This window comes from Stegodyphus dumicola, chromosome 6 (assembly GCF_044657685.1).
Source record: "Stegodyphus dumicola isolate Sdum_Otavi_A_Nest chromosome 6, ASM4465768v1".
Taxonomy (NCBI): domain Eukaryota; kingdom Metazoa; phylum Arthropoda; class Arachnida; order Araneae; family Eresidae; genus Stegodyphus; species Stegodyphus dumicola.
The window spans coordinates 120,907,086-120,922,276 of NC_140773.1; the positions used below are offsets into that span (position 1 = coordinate 120,907,086).

Here is a 15,191-nt window from a genome sequence, read left to right on the forward strand (position 1 = left end):
AAATGAAGCATGTGGATTCATTAAGTAGAAACGCTGTTATGATGGTTACTTGTTCTCAGGGAAAAATTACAGCCAAAATTACAGCTGCGCAAAAAAGGGATGAGCGTCTCCAGTTGCTAAAATCCTTAATCGAGCAAGGACTAAAGAAAGATTTCCTAGTGAAAAATGGAGTATTATACAAGTTCGACAGTGGTCGTGAATTACTTGTGGTACCCGAAGCATTAGAACTAGAAATCATACGTAGTATCCACAACAAGGGACATTTCGCAGTGTCTAAACCGGAAGATCTGCCGAAAATCGACTTCCTAACCTTAGAAATTATATTCCTAACCTTAGAAAACGAATTGAACAAGTTATTTCAAATTGTGTAGAATGTATTTTGTGCGACAGAAAACGAGGTAAGGGCGAAGGGTTGCTGAATCCCATACCAAAAGATAGTATCCCTTTGAGCACTTTTCATATCGATTTTATAGGACCATTACCGTCGACAAATAAGAACTACAATCACATCTTAACCGTGGTTGATGCAATCACAAAGTTCGTATGGCTTTATCCAGTAAAGTCTACATCTGCTCAAGAGGCATTGCAGAAGCTGAAACTGCAACAATCTATTTTCGTAATCCTTTGAGAATTATAAGCGATAAAGGTACGGCGTTTACCTCTAAAGACTTTGAAGATTACTGTAGTCAAGAGAAGATCCAGCACATATTTGCAACTACAGGCGTTCCTAGAGGAAATGGACAAGTGGAAAGGATTCATCTCACTCTGATTCCAGTCCTATCTAAATTATCCATAGATGATCCAACCAAGTGGTACAAATATGTTGGAGATGTACAAAGGATTTTGAACAGTACTAAGAGCAGAAGCACAAAGAGTTCTCCATTTGAGCTTCTCACTGGTGTTAAAATGAGAAATCGAGAAGACTTAAAGATTATGGAAATTCTTGAAGAAAAGAAAGAAATATTATGATGAAAGATCGAGAAGATATGAGAGAGGAAGCAAGGAAAAACATTCTAAAAATTCAGGAAGAGAATAGAAAAACATACAACAAGAATAGAAAAGAGGCACAAGTATATAATGTGAACGACTTAGTTGCCATACAAAGAACGCAGTATGGAGGTGGACTAAAGTTAAGGCCAAAGTTCTTCGGCCCATATCGTGTAACAGCGAGGAAAGACAAAGATCGTTACCAGGTGGAAAAAGTGGGACACCATGAAGGTCCTGGATGTACCACTACAGCAGCTGATCTCATGAAGCTGTGGACTTCTACTATATAGGACTATGTGTGGGGTTCTTCCACACTTCTTTCTTTTTGTTTTTTTTATTTCCTTTCCTTTTTTTTTTTTTTTAAATTTATTTTCAGGTGCTGTCTTGATGTTCCAGTGTTGCTGATCCGTGTTTTCGAGGACGAAAAAGTGTCAGGACGGACGAACTGTGGTATCCGTAAGGGCGACACAACCACCAGAGGGCCTCACCGTTGCGCCAGCAGCAAGAGCGAGATGAAAGAGGAGTATGACAAAGACTTTCTTCTGCTATCCCACGCGAAGGTGGTGAGATGTCTGTCTACACGTGAAGGTGTAGAATAAGGAATTGTAGTTTCCCACGCGAAGGTGGTAAATTGACTGTATAATACATCAGCAAGTGCGAGTAGGCACTAATCGGTTATGTGATAAGACTGGTAAAAGCTATACAGAATCCTGTTTGTATCAAACGGCACTTGTATTTAATCTAATTTATACCTTTTCTGATTATCTTTATTAAATGTTCTGTGGTGTGGAAAACAACGTTGGAATTGTTATTTAGCATCTTCAACTCCCCCACTACATATATATATATATATATATATATATATAAATTATTCTAAATATTTACATTCTCAGAAAACAAATATGCATGGTTAAAAAATTAATTTGGGATATGCAACCTCCAGAAAATCGCTTTGCAGCTGAATGAAACTACAGTTTTATACAAGCGAAATAAGAGCATGTACAACACAGTTACGTCAGAGTACTTACGGTTAACCTTTTCCAGGGGCTTTTACATATATGTCCCGCACGTTCACTACGTTAAATGTGTCTCAGGAAATTTCACTAAACTACGGAGATTTAAAATTTACTCCTTAATATGGATTAGGAAGTGCAAGACCCTGTCAATTTGTTTTTCTGTTCCTTTCAGTTAAAATAAGTGACTAAATGGCCAAAATACATTCAAAATTGGCCCTTATAGCCCACGCGAAAAGGTTTAACTCCCTCCATGAGACTCGCGTCAACGAGGAGTCGAACAAAGAAATGAACTATCCCTTTCTATTTATTTCTGGATCTACTCATTCTTTGCAGCTGGTGAGGGAACTAATCAGAAGTCACTTTTCAAAAGTAGAGACTGCGTATTGTAGAAAGTGTCAGTGTTTTTCAAAACGCGTTTTACAATTCTATGTTTTGTTGAAAACATAGTCATCTTCTAACTCGTACAGTTGAGTGCTCATTGACCCTGGGTAGATTAACTTGGCACCTACCCCCGCCCCCTTAAAAATGCGTTTGTTCATTTCTGAATAAGGTGAAAAATTACTTTCACAGAGCGTCAGATTAAAGCAAAATCGTTCATTAAAAATAATAAAAAAGAAAAGAAGATATCAACAGTATAAGAGATGATATGATATTTGTAATTAACTATTTATAATCCGTAATATATAAATATTGTTAAATCCTCCTCTAAAAGTAAACTATCCAGTCTCTGTTATCAAAGAAGGTTGAATCTGTACAGATGTTTGCACTGTGGGAAAACGAATCACAGCTCCCAGTGTTTCAATAGACCCGAAAATGTACACCTCGAAGTCGGAATTTTGATTTTGTTTATCTGATACTTTCTGCGAATTTAAGAATTTTTAAATTAAAAATTCAGATATTTAGAAGCTTTGTGTTGCGTTGGAACTTCATTCTCTACTGGCTTCTACATTAAGGTATTATTTACCAGTCCATCATAATAGAGCTCTAGAGTCTCTCAATAGCATTCGCAAAGTCATCCAAATGGATCAAAATACAATTTCCTAAGAGTGACAAAGTAAAAGAATATAATGCATAGAATGAGATATCGATATTGTTACTTTCCGTCCTGCGTTTGCGGGAAAGTGAAAGTTGGTTATACTTATTTTAGGATGCAATTTAACGCAAGTGTTTTTTTTAAATAAACATAGATATAACGCACATATATTTACAGAATAATAGTTAAAACTTAAATTTATCAGGATCAAGTAGAACTCCTGATCTTAACACTCCGTCGGGTGCAATATAAACACGTTCGGGCGCATTAAGCCTGAGAGGCACCCCTTGATTTACTAAACGTTTTCCACAAAAAGTGTTTTCTTACAAAAATCAGATGCTAGCCATTATTATTAAAATTCCACAAGTTATAAAAATACTTAAGGGGCAATAAAACAATTTTTATAGTCTTAAAAGGAAACGTATATTTATGTTAAACAAATTTTGCAAAATAACTTTTATAAAGTTGTTATACAAGACTAATTATAAATTTAAATTTAATTAAAACTAGAATATAAGTATAATTTCTCATTCATGTGATTCATTAGGAGATATCTGTCCTTCTACGTCTCTCTTATAGCACGGAGGACACATGAAAACTGTATATGAGAGGCAGGTTACTGTGTTATACTTTTTGAAATACATATTAAGTTGTTATTCTTGGCTGGGAGCGTATCTCTTTAATTTTTGTTGTAAGTATACTGACATCCCAACAGACTTCAGACTTCGTTGAGCAAGTTGTCCAATCACAAGTTCATTAAACAATTGTTTTATGAATAACCTTCTTTTAAGAGCTATCATTACCTACATGGATGATCTGAGAAGTCATTAAAAGGTTGAACATTGTAAAAAAGATCACAATGGACACTGTTTTATATTCCAAGACACATTATATGAACCGCACATTTTATCTACAATATCTACTCCTAATTTGGTTTCATCATAGAAATTTATTATTTCTGGTTTCTGTTTTTCGCAGTAGAAAGATCAATAGCCTGGTCATCATGCAGTGATGATATAAGAAGGAATTTTGCTTTTTTCTTGGAACGTAAGACACCAAAACGTTACCATTACTACTGAAGTCAAAATTACTGGAGTATTGTGGTCTGGCTTTGCCCCAAATTAAAAGTCAGTATTTTCTTCAATGTCGTCTTCTTCGCTTCCCTATTGTTCTGTCCTTGATCACTCTTCCTCACACCCCTACGTTCCACTACGTACTACTACGTTCCTCTACACCATCTTCTGAATCACTATAGCTTTCGATATCGAAGTCTTCAGCTTTGACATCCTAATCTTTTCATCTGATGCCTCCAATAAACGGTGAATTTCTTCAAGGTCTTGAGAGTTTCCCAAATCAAACATTGTTTTTGACATTTTGAAGACTGAATCAAACAAATATTTATAATGACATTGTGAAAATGTCTGTCGAATTTTGTAATAAGCAGTATTTTAAATTATTAAAACATTTTGCAATTCATGACATGATCATGCGCAATGTGCTTGAAAGGCCAGAGCTCAAAAACATACTCAATTTTGTAGATAATCATAAAATATTTTATTATATGAAAGTGCTAAAAAAATGTGATACAATATTTTAAAAATCATAGAAAACTTATTTTTCAAATTGCAACGTAATCGTGCGCAATGAACCTATTAGATCACTTCATCAAGTGGAAATGAAGAAATGCCAGTGACACTGACTGCCAGTGGCACTAGAAGATGAGAAGCTAACTGGATAAAGAACGATTGACGATGTTTGAATGAGGCAGGGCAAACAAAAGTGCTCGAGGTGGGCCTAGCAGTTCAAATGCACCTGACGAACTGTTAAAAGTTTGATAGTATGAGGAATGTTGAACAAATGCGATCTAGAATAAGGCGATTCTTTAATAGAATGAAAACAGGATATATAAAATTTACTAATGCGGATTTATGGTGAATAGTTCTGGGTCTTATGATCGTATTTTCGACACTGGTAACAGAGTCGAAATTAATTGCACTTCATTTTGGTGAAGAAATTATGTGCTATAGTAAGATGTGATTCGGAAGAGTTTTGGGCTTTTAATTCGGTGTGTATCTGTGAATTCCTCACGTACCAAGGAGCGATAACTATGGTGCGAAGAATTGCATTTTAAAAAACTTCTATTTGTCAGTGAATTGTCAAAAATATTCCTCCATAATGATAATTCACACTCAAAACAGCAGTCGTAAAAACAAGACAGAAATTTCAGATGATTAAAATTAAGGACCTTCTGTCCAAAAAACCTAAGGACTTTAAGGACCCGTACGAGCCCCTTTTAAAGACGCTTTTATTGAAGTCTAAAATTTACAAATGACCCAGCTTGGGTTACTAGAAGCCAGCACTTCTGGTTTAACAGAAATGCGTGACGAATAATAATCTCAAGGTGTGGTAGATTATCCTAACGGCTCACACGCAGGAAGAGCTCTGGTTTGTAGTAAGCCGGCGAGACAAGCCTAATTGCTAGAACATTCAACGCCGCCAACGCAAGTCGCTCATAATCACAGCACAATGTGGCCTGTAACATGCAGACATGCTATAAAAATTAACTTCCAAAACTCTTGCTTAAATAGACCTTCATTTTACCTTAATCTGAATAAACCCTCGGTACCTCTTTTACATTCTGGCTAGAAAAGCGTCGGTGAAAATAAAGTAATGGGAAAGGCTTTTCAACTTAAAATGAATAGATAAACCTCGCACACTGTTTAATCGAGAGTGGACTGTAATTCTTCTTAAACACTTCGAAAGTATATATTGGCCTAATAAAAATATATTTTTCATGTCCTGCCATATTTGCATGCAGCATGACAACCAGTCTTAATCTGATGTGCTTATTTACCAAGCATCCGTCACTATGGATTATTTTTGATTTTCGCTGTAGCTACTCGAATAAGAATCCTGTCTCCCCGCCTTTTAATTCAATAAGTTTTCCAAGTTTTATGAAGTTTTATTTAATGTATTATCGTTTGTCTAATGCAGTTATTTACAATCACATTTTTATTTTAAAAAATGTTATAGGAATTTTGTTATACCTTGTATTGACATTTTCGTGCCACATAGTTTTTCGCTTATTGTTCGCCTAAACATAGTTTCTCGAAACACAGCCTGACAAAACTTGTAAGTTTTTTATGATGTTTGATAAACTGCTCAGAAAAGTACCGAATTTTAAAGCTATGTTTTTTTTTTTTTTTCTGAAAGTTTTATCCAATTGTTTTAAACAAGTTATCAGTATGTTTTTCTTTTATCGTTAAACATTTTGTTTTCAAATATTTAGCTTTAATTTTTTTTCTTTTATCGTTAAACATTTTGTTTTCAAATATTTAGCTTTAAATTTTCAACCAATATATATTTGTTTGATTACTGCGATAAATAGATTAAAAAGTGTCTGCAGAACACAAGTTACTAGTTCTAAAAACAGAAGCCTACTGACTAAATATCCTATAATCTACTAGTACGTGCTGAAAGTAATTTATCCAGAATTAGTTTGTAGTAGCTGGCTTATTAAGGTTTTGGAACCCTTCAGTTTGGAAGATTCTGGTCCGTCTATTGCAGTGCTTAAGAAGAGATAGTTTTTAAACCCTTTTCCTAAACACTACAGCTCACCAGTCTGTATAAAGTCAATGATTATATTAAGAAAATATATAAGGTATTCACACTGTGAGATTATAAAAGAACACACAAGTGACTTGCATGTACTGCAGAGTAAATTCCAACATTTGTGAGAATATCACGAAATAAATCTCTATGCAAGAACAAATTAGTTTAAAAGAAGGTGGACTTCATTCGTTTCATATTATTTTTAAAATAAATTTCTAAATTTTCACAAAATTTAGAATTTTGTGTACACAATAAAGCAAAACTTCGGGGTAGCACAAAAAATTCGCTAACAGGCAAATGCATATATAAAGTCTGGCCTACTTGAGTAGCATAAAAGTTAGGTCAGAACTCTAAAAAGCAATTGAGTTAACACTATGTCTTTTAAATGCCACAGAGACAGGGAAAGGGTGTAAAGGACGCTTTATTAATCCAAATAAAGATTAATTGTCGACACAAACTCATACATACAGAAGCCAACAGCTTTGGCTTAAATTGGGGATAATGAATAAACTAAAATTAATTAAATTAAGTATTGCCTAACGGCTTCACAGTATAATTTGCGCGCAGGTTGGCACTGACCGAAGTCGGCGTAAACAAGCCGAATGGCAAGAGTAACTCAACGCCGCAGTATACTGAACGCTAGACAATCAAAGTTAATAACGTGGCCTTCAAGCAGATAGAACATGCTCTGATTTTAACCTCTAAAACCTTCCTTTAAATACTCTGTACCTCATTTGAATACATAAAATGAAATGAAGTAAGATGTATAAGATGACATTAACAAAAAGAATATTAACATAAAATAACGGGTAACCTTAAATGATACTTTACACGCATAACACACATATACTATGCATACGTTAGACGGTTTTGCCTAATTTATAATTTTATGCCGTGATACTTATTTACTTTCATCTCATTTTTTTTTCGCTTAGGAGTCGAACCTCATGATGAAGCCTATAAGTGTTATCTGCATGCTCCACATGAAGTAAGTGCACATTATTTCTGTTGCTAGCTTTTTTATAATGTATATATATTATTTTCTAAATGTGTTTAATAAATCTTTACAAATTCCATAATGCTTATACTTCGCCTTTAATTAACGAAAGTGTACTAAACAGCAGAGAAATCCGAAATTCATCATGGGTAGATTTCATAATTTAGCTTTCGATCAGAAATGCTTAATTACACTGACGAATAAATCGAAACGAGCTGCCATATAAAGATGCTTTACGTTAATTAAACTGGATGAAGTTCAGTGAGAGATAGTTGGGTGGTAGCTCAAGGTCAATGTAAAGAATAATTGAACTAGACCGAGACTGCTAGTCAGCGATTATACTGCGCAGGTAGATAATAAAAATAAAACTTGTAAAATACTAGGGCACAGCGAGTCAAAGTTTCTGTTTTCAATATGCTTTCAATATTTAGGAAATAACATATCTACGTGAGTGGTAACTTCTCCTACGTGAGTAGTATGCGCGCTTTTGAACGAATAACGACTTTTTGGGGACTTCATATAATCTGCTTCGGTACATCTTGAAATAAAACATAAATTTTCAATGGGATACTATCAAAAACAGAAACAAATATTAATGGAATTACTTTAACGTTACAAGCAAAAACTCTTTATGCTCGAAGCGCGTGGCAAATCTTATGCCATTTCGAAAAAGTAAACAAAAAACGTTATTTATTAAACAGAATCTTGTGGACATCTCCCGCCATTTATTGACTTTATCACGTAACATCTTCGCATCTTGATTTACCATCTTTGAGATAAATCATTAAAGATAAAATGTTCAAAATGTTAAGTCAAATCTCTTCAGAGCCTTGATTACTCTGCCACATTTCGACCCCCGAATAGACGCAGGTACATCACCTTCAACTAGAAGATCATTTGTGACGCTGATGGTGGACGATCACTTAGCGCTGGAGGGATAATCTGAATAAAATCCGATATCTCAATAAACTCAACTCTCAACTGATATCTCGATAAAAATAGAATCATTAGTAAGATGTTTATCTGATAAAATCAGATCCATTTATGAATAAATCAACTTTTTGGTAAATCTTTTGAACTAATGGGACGAGTTGACCAAGTGTAGTTCTGACTTTGACGACTCCCACATCCCTAACTAGATATAGTTCTTCAATCATGGCAAGCGGCCAACCAACCCTCTTCTGGTTTCCAGAAACAGCAAGGATCACTTTTTCACCAATTGACTTAGATATTCCTTATGAAATCTCTGTCTGAATTGTTAACGGAGCTCTTAGCAATAACATTTTCTATTTAATATATTTAACAATTATTTCCGATCTAAGTAATCAAGAAGAGAAGTTCTAATATCTTTCATGACCGATAAAGATGACAGAAAAACTCTGAATCGTTGGAAATGTAAGTTGGCAATTATTTACAATACTTCTGCATCACAATGAATTGTAAGCAGTTCGTCGTAGGTAACAGACGATCTACTGAAAGCTAAGAAAATTTTTACTTTTATAATAAGCAACTCCCACTAACCGCTCCCCATGCTACGTTTGAAGGAATGAACTTCCAGTCAATCAAATTTGAAGTTTCATGCGCAGCCCTATTTTTCCACTCAGTTTTTTGCAATGCATCAGAAACATGGCGAAATTTGTGCCGTTGTCACTGTAGACTAGTGGTGGACAGCCTCGCCAGGTGATGAATCTTATGACAGCCTGTGCAAAGGATTCTGCATTTAAGGATGTCACAGACTGTAAATGTACCGCCCGATATACGGTGCACTACCTAGGCTTTAGTCTTATTTCTAAGAATTAATCAATTACACAGATCATCTCCGATAACTTTGAAAGTTCGGGTATTCAGGACACCCTCTAAAGATAAATGAACACGATATGGTTTGAAGGTGACTTTGCTGTGAATCCCTTATGGGTAATGCATTTTTTTTATTGTCGATTTAACTGTCCGTCCAGCAGAAATAACCCATTATTTCTTTTGTATCACAGACATGAGTACTTGAATACCTGCAAGACATTTATTTGTATGGTTTTTGAAGACTAGATTTTGTATAATATGATGCTTTGTCGGAAGCAAAATTGGGTATCTAAATCTAAATTCTTCATCTCTTCTGAATGTCTTTGATTTTACGTTTTTTAATCAGGCCTCATCTCTGATGACTGAAAGACCATTTATTACATCTCCAATCTAAAATAATCTCTCTCGGTTGACTTATAGACTCAAAGGTATTTTCAGAAGACATTTAACTTGTCTGGAGACAGGAATTTTGCTTTATTTACAAGCATTACGTGATATTTTTTTTAAATCACAGGCTGAAATATTTACAATTGCTGAGGGTTTAAAAAATCGTTCATAATATATAGGAGTTCATAATATATAGTTCATAATAAACTTAGGCTAACGCTGGGAGGATTTATTTATTTATTTTGACTAATAGTTAAATTTTTAATTACAGCAACTTTCCTTTTCACTCTAATTTTCACCCACGCTTTCCTGCCAGAATGTTGATCAGTTAGCGCGCTTTTATTCAAATTAAGGGAGAAAGAAGTGCTATTCAAGCGAAGATTTCGGAAGTTGATTTTAGAGCGTGCTGTTCCTGCTCGTAGGCCACGTTGTAATTTTGACTTACTAGCGATCTGATTCTGTGGCGTTGAGTGCTTCTAGCTATCAGGCTTGATCCGCCGGTTACTACGAGTCAGAGTCTTCCTGTGCGATTAAATTATCCTGTCAGCCGTTAGGCTAGTTTAATTGTATTTTATTTTAAGTTCAACATTTCTTGTTTAAGTTAAGTCAGAAGTGTTCCTTATGTGAACCAAAGTGGGGTCGTCTGTGAAATTATTTGTGATTGAATTAAGGGGCATTTACACCTTCTGATTTTTTGTGTAACCTAAGACCCGAAGATAATTCTTTTGCAGTCTTTCTAGAGCTCGTTGGTTTATGTTGCCAAAGAATACGAAACTCTACGACACTTTCTTTCCGATTTCAGAAAAAAAAAAACAATGACTCGAAAGTTTAATTTCGAGACTAACACAATTGTATTTCTTATCCTTATGTACTTTGGATATTCCCATCAAGAATTCTTTAGAATATGATGAGGAGTACAAGTGCGAGGGGATATATCGGCTGGGTTTAATTGCTTTGGCATTTAAGAGAATTTGCACATTATGTCACATTTTTTAAAAAACCCGATGGACAGATTTTAATGAATTTGGTATGAATATACATTTAGAACAGAGAAAAGATTACCATTCAAAAGCCATTTTATGTACGCATTAAAAATAAATAAATAATTTTAATAAAGCTCATAGTGCAAGGATGTTCAAAATCCATGTTGTAATATCGAACTGAAAATGAGTCTGATATGGGATATGATCTCCTCTCACAGCCACACAGGTCGCGCAATGTGATAGCATACTGGATAGGACGGCTTTCACACACACCACATCATTGAGTCCCTGAGGTAATCGATCCCATTCCTGCAGCAAGGCAATTTTCAGCTCGAATAGTTTACGGAGGGATATGGCAAGATGAAACCGCCCCCCACTAGCATGTCCGATGTGCTCTATAGGGCTACGGTCAGGAGGTGTAACTTACCAACCCATGCGGGAAATATCCTCAGGTAACCGTCGACCACTTCAGCCTTATGTGAAGAGAGTTGCCATGCATTAACAGAAACTCAGGACAATGTCCCTAGAAATAGAACATACTACTCTAAGATCTCTTTATGCTTCATCGCAGTTAGGGAGGCTTTGTCAAACACATGCAGGGATGTGATGCCATTCCACATGATGCCTGCCTAGAGCATTGCATCTTCACTTCATAATGATCCTTTTGTCTCATGAGGGAGGGAGGGTATCAGAATCCATATTTCCGGAGAATCAATGCCCATGCTGAATCTCGACTCATCTGCAAAAAGCACATTGCTCTACTGAAGTCTGTTCGAAGCCGCATGTTGTTTGAACCGTACTAAACTTGTTCTCTTGTCTTCTGCAGTGAACGGAACTTAAGCAGCACATCTTCTGGCTTAAATATCTAACTCATGAAGCCTTTGCGCAACTATAGACTGTTGAACTCGGGTCCTACTCTCAACATACAGCTCATGTGAGATCCGTGAAGCTGTAGCATTCCTGAGTCGCCACGCTCAAAGTGCCAAATAACGAACGTAATTCGCCGTTGTGGATCTTAATCGACCTTACTCAGGTCTTCTAGATATGGATCCAGTGTCCTAAAATTGTTTCCACAAATTACTTACTATACTAAGCGTTGCATTGAGCTCTGTAGCCACCTGCGCTCGTGATTGACCTGCCTCAAATTTACCAACATTTTTTTTTTCTTATTCCGTAATCCATACACTAGTGGCTACTCATTTTACCTTATAAAATTTACTCAAACTTAGTCAGAAACAAACCGAATATCATGAAGAAGTGAGCACCAGTGCATAAATCGTCGAAACACCCTCTCGCGGTTATATATCTTCCACAGTCACACACATACAGCTTACGTATTCAACTCTGAATATTTTCATAATACTTCGGCGACATAACTAACACCTTTGTTTCAATAGCTTTGTCAAAAATAGATATAATTGTCGATTTCTCTTATTTTTCTACAAGTGTGCGCACACAATTTGACACCCAGATGCAATTTTGTACACGAGTGTATAAGAGCATTAGCAAAAAATGCTATTAATTCTTCAAGAAAATTCATGTAAGGAAATAATCTTAAAAAACAACACAGCAACTGAATTTCTACAAAATACATACAGTTTTGTGAATGACAGTAAAAAATGAAAAGGATAAAAACTAAATTATTACTCTTGATTAAAATAGAAGAAAGTTTTTTAATTAGAAGTGGTGAAGTTTTAACTGTTGGCCAATAACCTTTTTCACTTTTCTCAGTTAACCATAATTTCAAATTATTAAGCGCGTTACTCTGGAATTTTGGTTTTGGCGTTCACATATGCAGCCGGCTATTGCACCAGGAAGCCGAAACCTAGGGAATATTCCTCCCAGGAACTTACCATCTAAAAATGTACTTTGAAGCCTATATAAGAACGTTTGAGAACTTAACTGCATCACCTCGTATTTTCAGCTCATTGGAGCAAGAAATACAGATATTACGCAATAAAATTACCTCGGTCGTTAATTGCTAGAGAAAACATGTGATCAATACACAGTATGTATATATGCAGTCTATCAACTAGCTTCTCTCAAAACAGATCTTTAGCCGATTAAGTACAAGATCGCTTAAACTAAAACTGCATAAAAAAATATCACTTAGTTTTTTTTTTAAACTATATAAGGTCAACTATGCATATTAATAAAATGATACTTTTAAAATGTTTATTAATTTATTTAAAATGAATGCAGTTTTCTTTTCTGCTGTAAACTTGAATCCTTGAACGAGTTTTGAAACAAACTGATGTCATATTTTTATCAGCTTTTGATTTGTTGTCCGTTATATATATACTTTTGAAGGGCATAAAGACGTGCATAAAATACTGTTGCGTGCGTACAGGTTCGTTATGAAATGAATGCACAAGTCCGATGAAAAATGAACAAAAATTTCATATCATCACAACAAAAATGCTTAAATTTCCTCAGATATTCTTTCAGTATTACAATATCTCACAGTAGTTATCTTTTAACTACTCAAATGTCAAATAGAACGTAATTCAAAACAGCTAAAGAAAGCTAATCCACTTATTCGCTACAATCAACAAGAGCAGTTTTCTAAACAAAACTCTTAAAACAACAACAAGCTAACTAAAATCACTGACTGACTGAATTGTTCAAGTTCAAAATTTGTAGCTGTTCTCAATCCTATTCATGTATTTCGTTTTAACATAACATCGAATACATTAGTTTGGACGTTTCGCGTAGTGTTGTTTTGAATATTTGTTTGGAATAGTAAATTAGGAATTCCTTGTTTTGATTATTTCTTTCTAATAGCATATTTGACATTCTGTCCCAATAAAAGAAACTTTATCACCACAAACATTTCAGGCATTAATAACAACTACAGATGCATTCAATTGATTCCATGTTTGTTTCAAAAGTATGAAGCTGAATACATATTGTTAGGAAAATTTCAATGCTCCTGAATCACGTTTTGAAATGTATCGGCAAATGTCAGGTTCAGATTATTAAATAAATGACCTACAATTATTAGAAAATGAGAAGAAGCTTCGTTTTAAAAACAATATTATAATTTCATCATCAAATATGAATGTCCCTTTTACCAGATTATGATGAGGATTCTATCTTTACTTTTGCGAATATTAATTGATTATTCAAATTTACTAATTAATGATTTTTTTATAGAAAATGTTTCTTCTGATATTTTAGCAGTGCTAGTTTAGGTTTCAGGTTATGATGCCATGAAAAAATTAAGTGTGATAAAATGCAATATTTGACAGGACTGGTTGCAAAGTATTCATTCAGTAGATACAGCAGATGATATTTTTGGTTTTCTTAAAGAATTAGATAAGGGGGAAATTAAAAATTTTCCATCTGAAGTTACTCTATTAAAATCTTCAATTGTATATTTCTTGTTTGGTGAAATTCTTAAAAACATGGAAAATACATTTCTTATGCCAGGAAAGCAAATGGATATTTTATATAAGTTATCTTGCATACAGTTAGTACACCATACAGTTACTTTAATTTAACAGATTCTTGCACTTGTGAAATGACTTTACAAACTCGGTTATAAAATATGTTTGATAATTTGTAAAATAATGTTAAATAATTATACAAAATTTAAAAATGACAAAATCAATATAAAATGTTCATATAAAAATGTTAAAAAATTTAATTAATTTCAGTTAATAATTCAATTGTTTATTTTGATTTATGCTTTGTTTCTGCATAGATGATGTATAATATGTAGCATTTATGTATATGGTACAGCTTCAAGTTTTATGAATTTATTTTTAATAGTGGAATAGACCTGTAATTTGGAGAAATCACTTTAAAAAAAAACCAAGCCTAATCACTTACCTCTTGGATGGTTTGGAAAAAGTGATTTTAACTGGAATTTGATTTAAATTGGAACTAGTATAAATAGATGGCTGTCCTTTTTTATGAATGCAATTAGCATTTAGTTCTTTGATATTATCTTGAAAGATTTATTTATAGTACAATTTATAGTACAATGTGATGTAAGTTCATCTTTATATTCAAATTTTCTAGCATTTATGGAATTTTAATTCATTTCCTTGTTATGATAAAATTGAGATATGCAGATTTTATTAGTGAATGGAGTGAAAAGAGATGACTATGGGTATTTGCTTTCTAAAAATTTATATGGCTGATGCGATGGTAGCGGCATGGAGTTTTACAAAATAATTCTTCCCTTAATATTTATTTTACTAGTATGAAAATCTAAAATTTACATTCATAAATCTATTGAATTCCCCCCTTATGTGGATTTATATTATTTTGACAATAAATTTGATTCAGATTACATAAATGGATTTCATTTTTATCAAAATTACATAAATAAAGTTCGCATGTGGTGATTCTCAATGATATTTTTAGTTACA

General features: G+C 34.1%; 1 protein-coding gene across 3 annotated transcripts in view; it reads left to right on the top strand.

Moving 5' to 3' along the window:
- Positions 1 to 15,191, top strand: part of LOC118204385 (uncharacterized) — a 50,296-nt gene that overhangs the window by 7,238 nt on the left and 27,867 nt on the right. For all 3 annotated transcript variants that reach the window (XM_085818869.1, XM_035376714.2, XM_035376715.2), the window contains exon 2: positions 7,584 to 7,636. In XM_085818869.1, coding sequence (XP_085674995.1) covers positions 7,596 to 7,636 — 41 coding nt within the window. In that variant the 5' untranslated portion in view covers positions 7,584 to 7,595. The remainder of the gene's footprint in view (positions 1 to 7,583; positions 7,637 to 15,191) is intronic.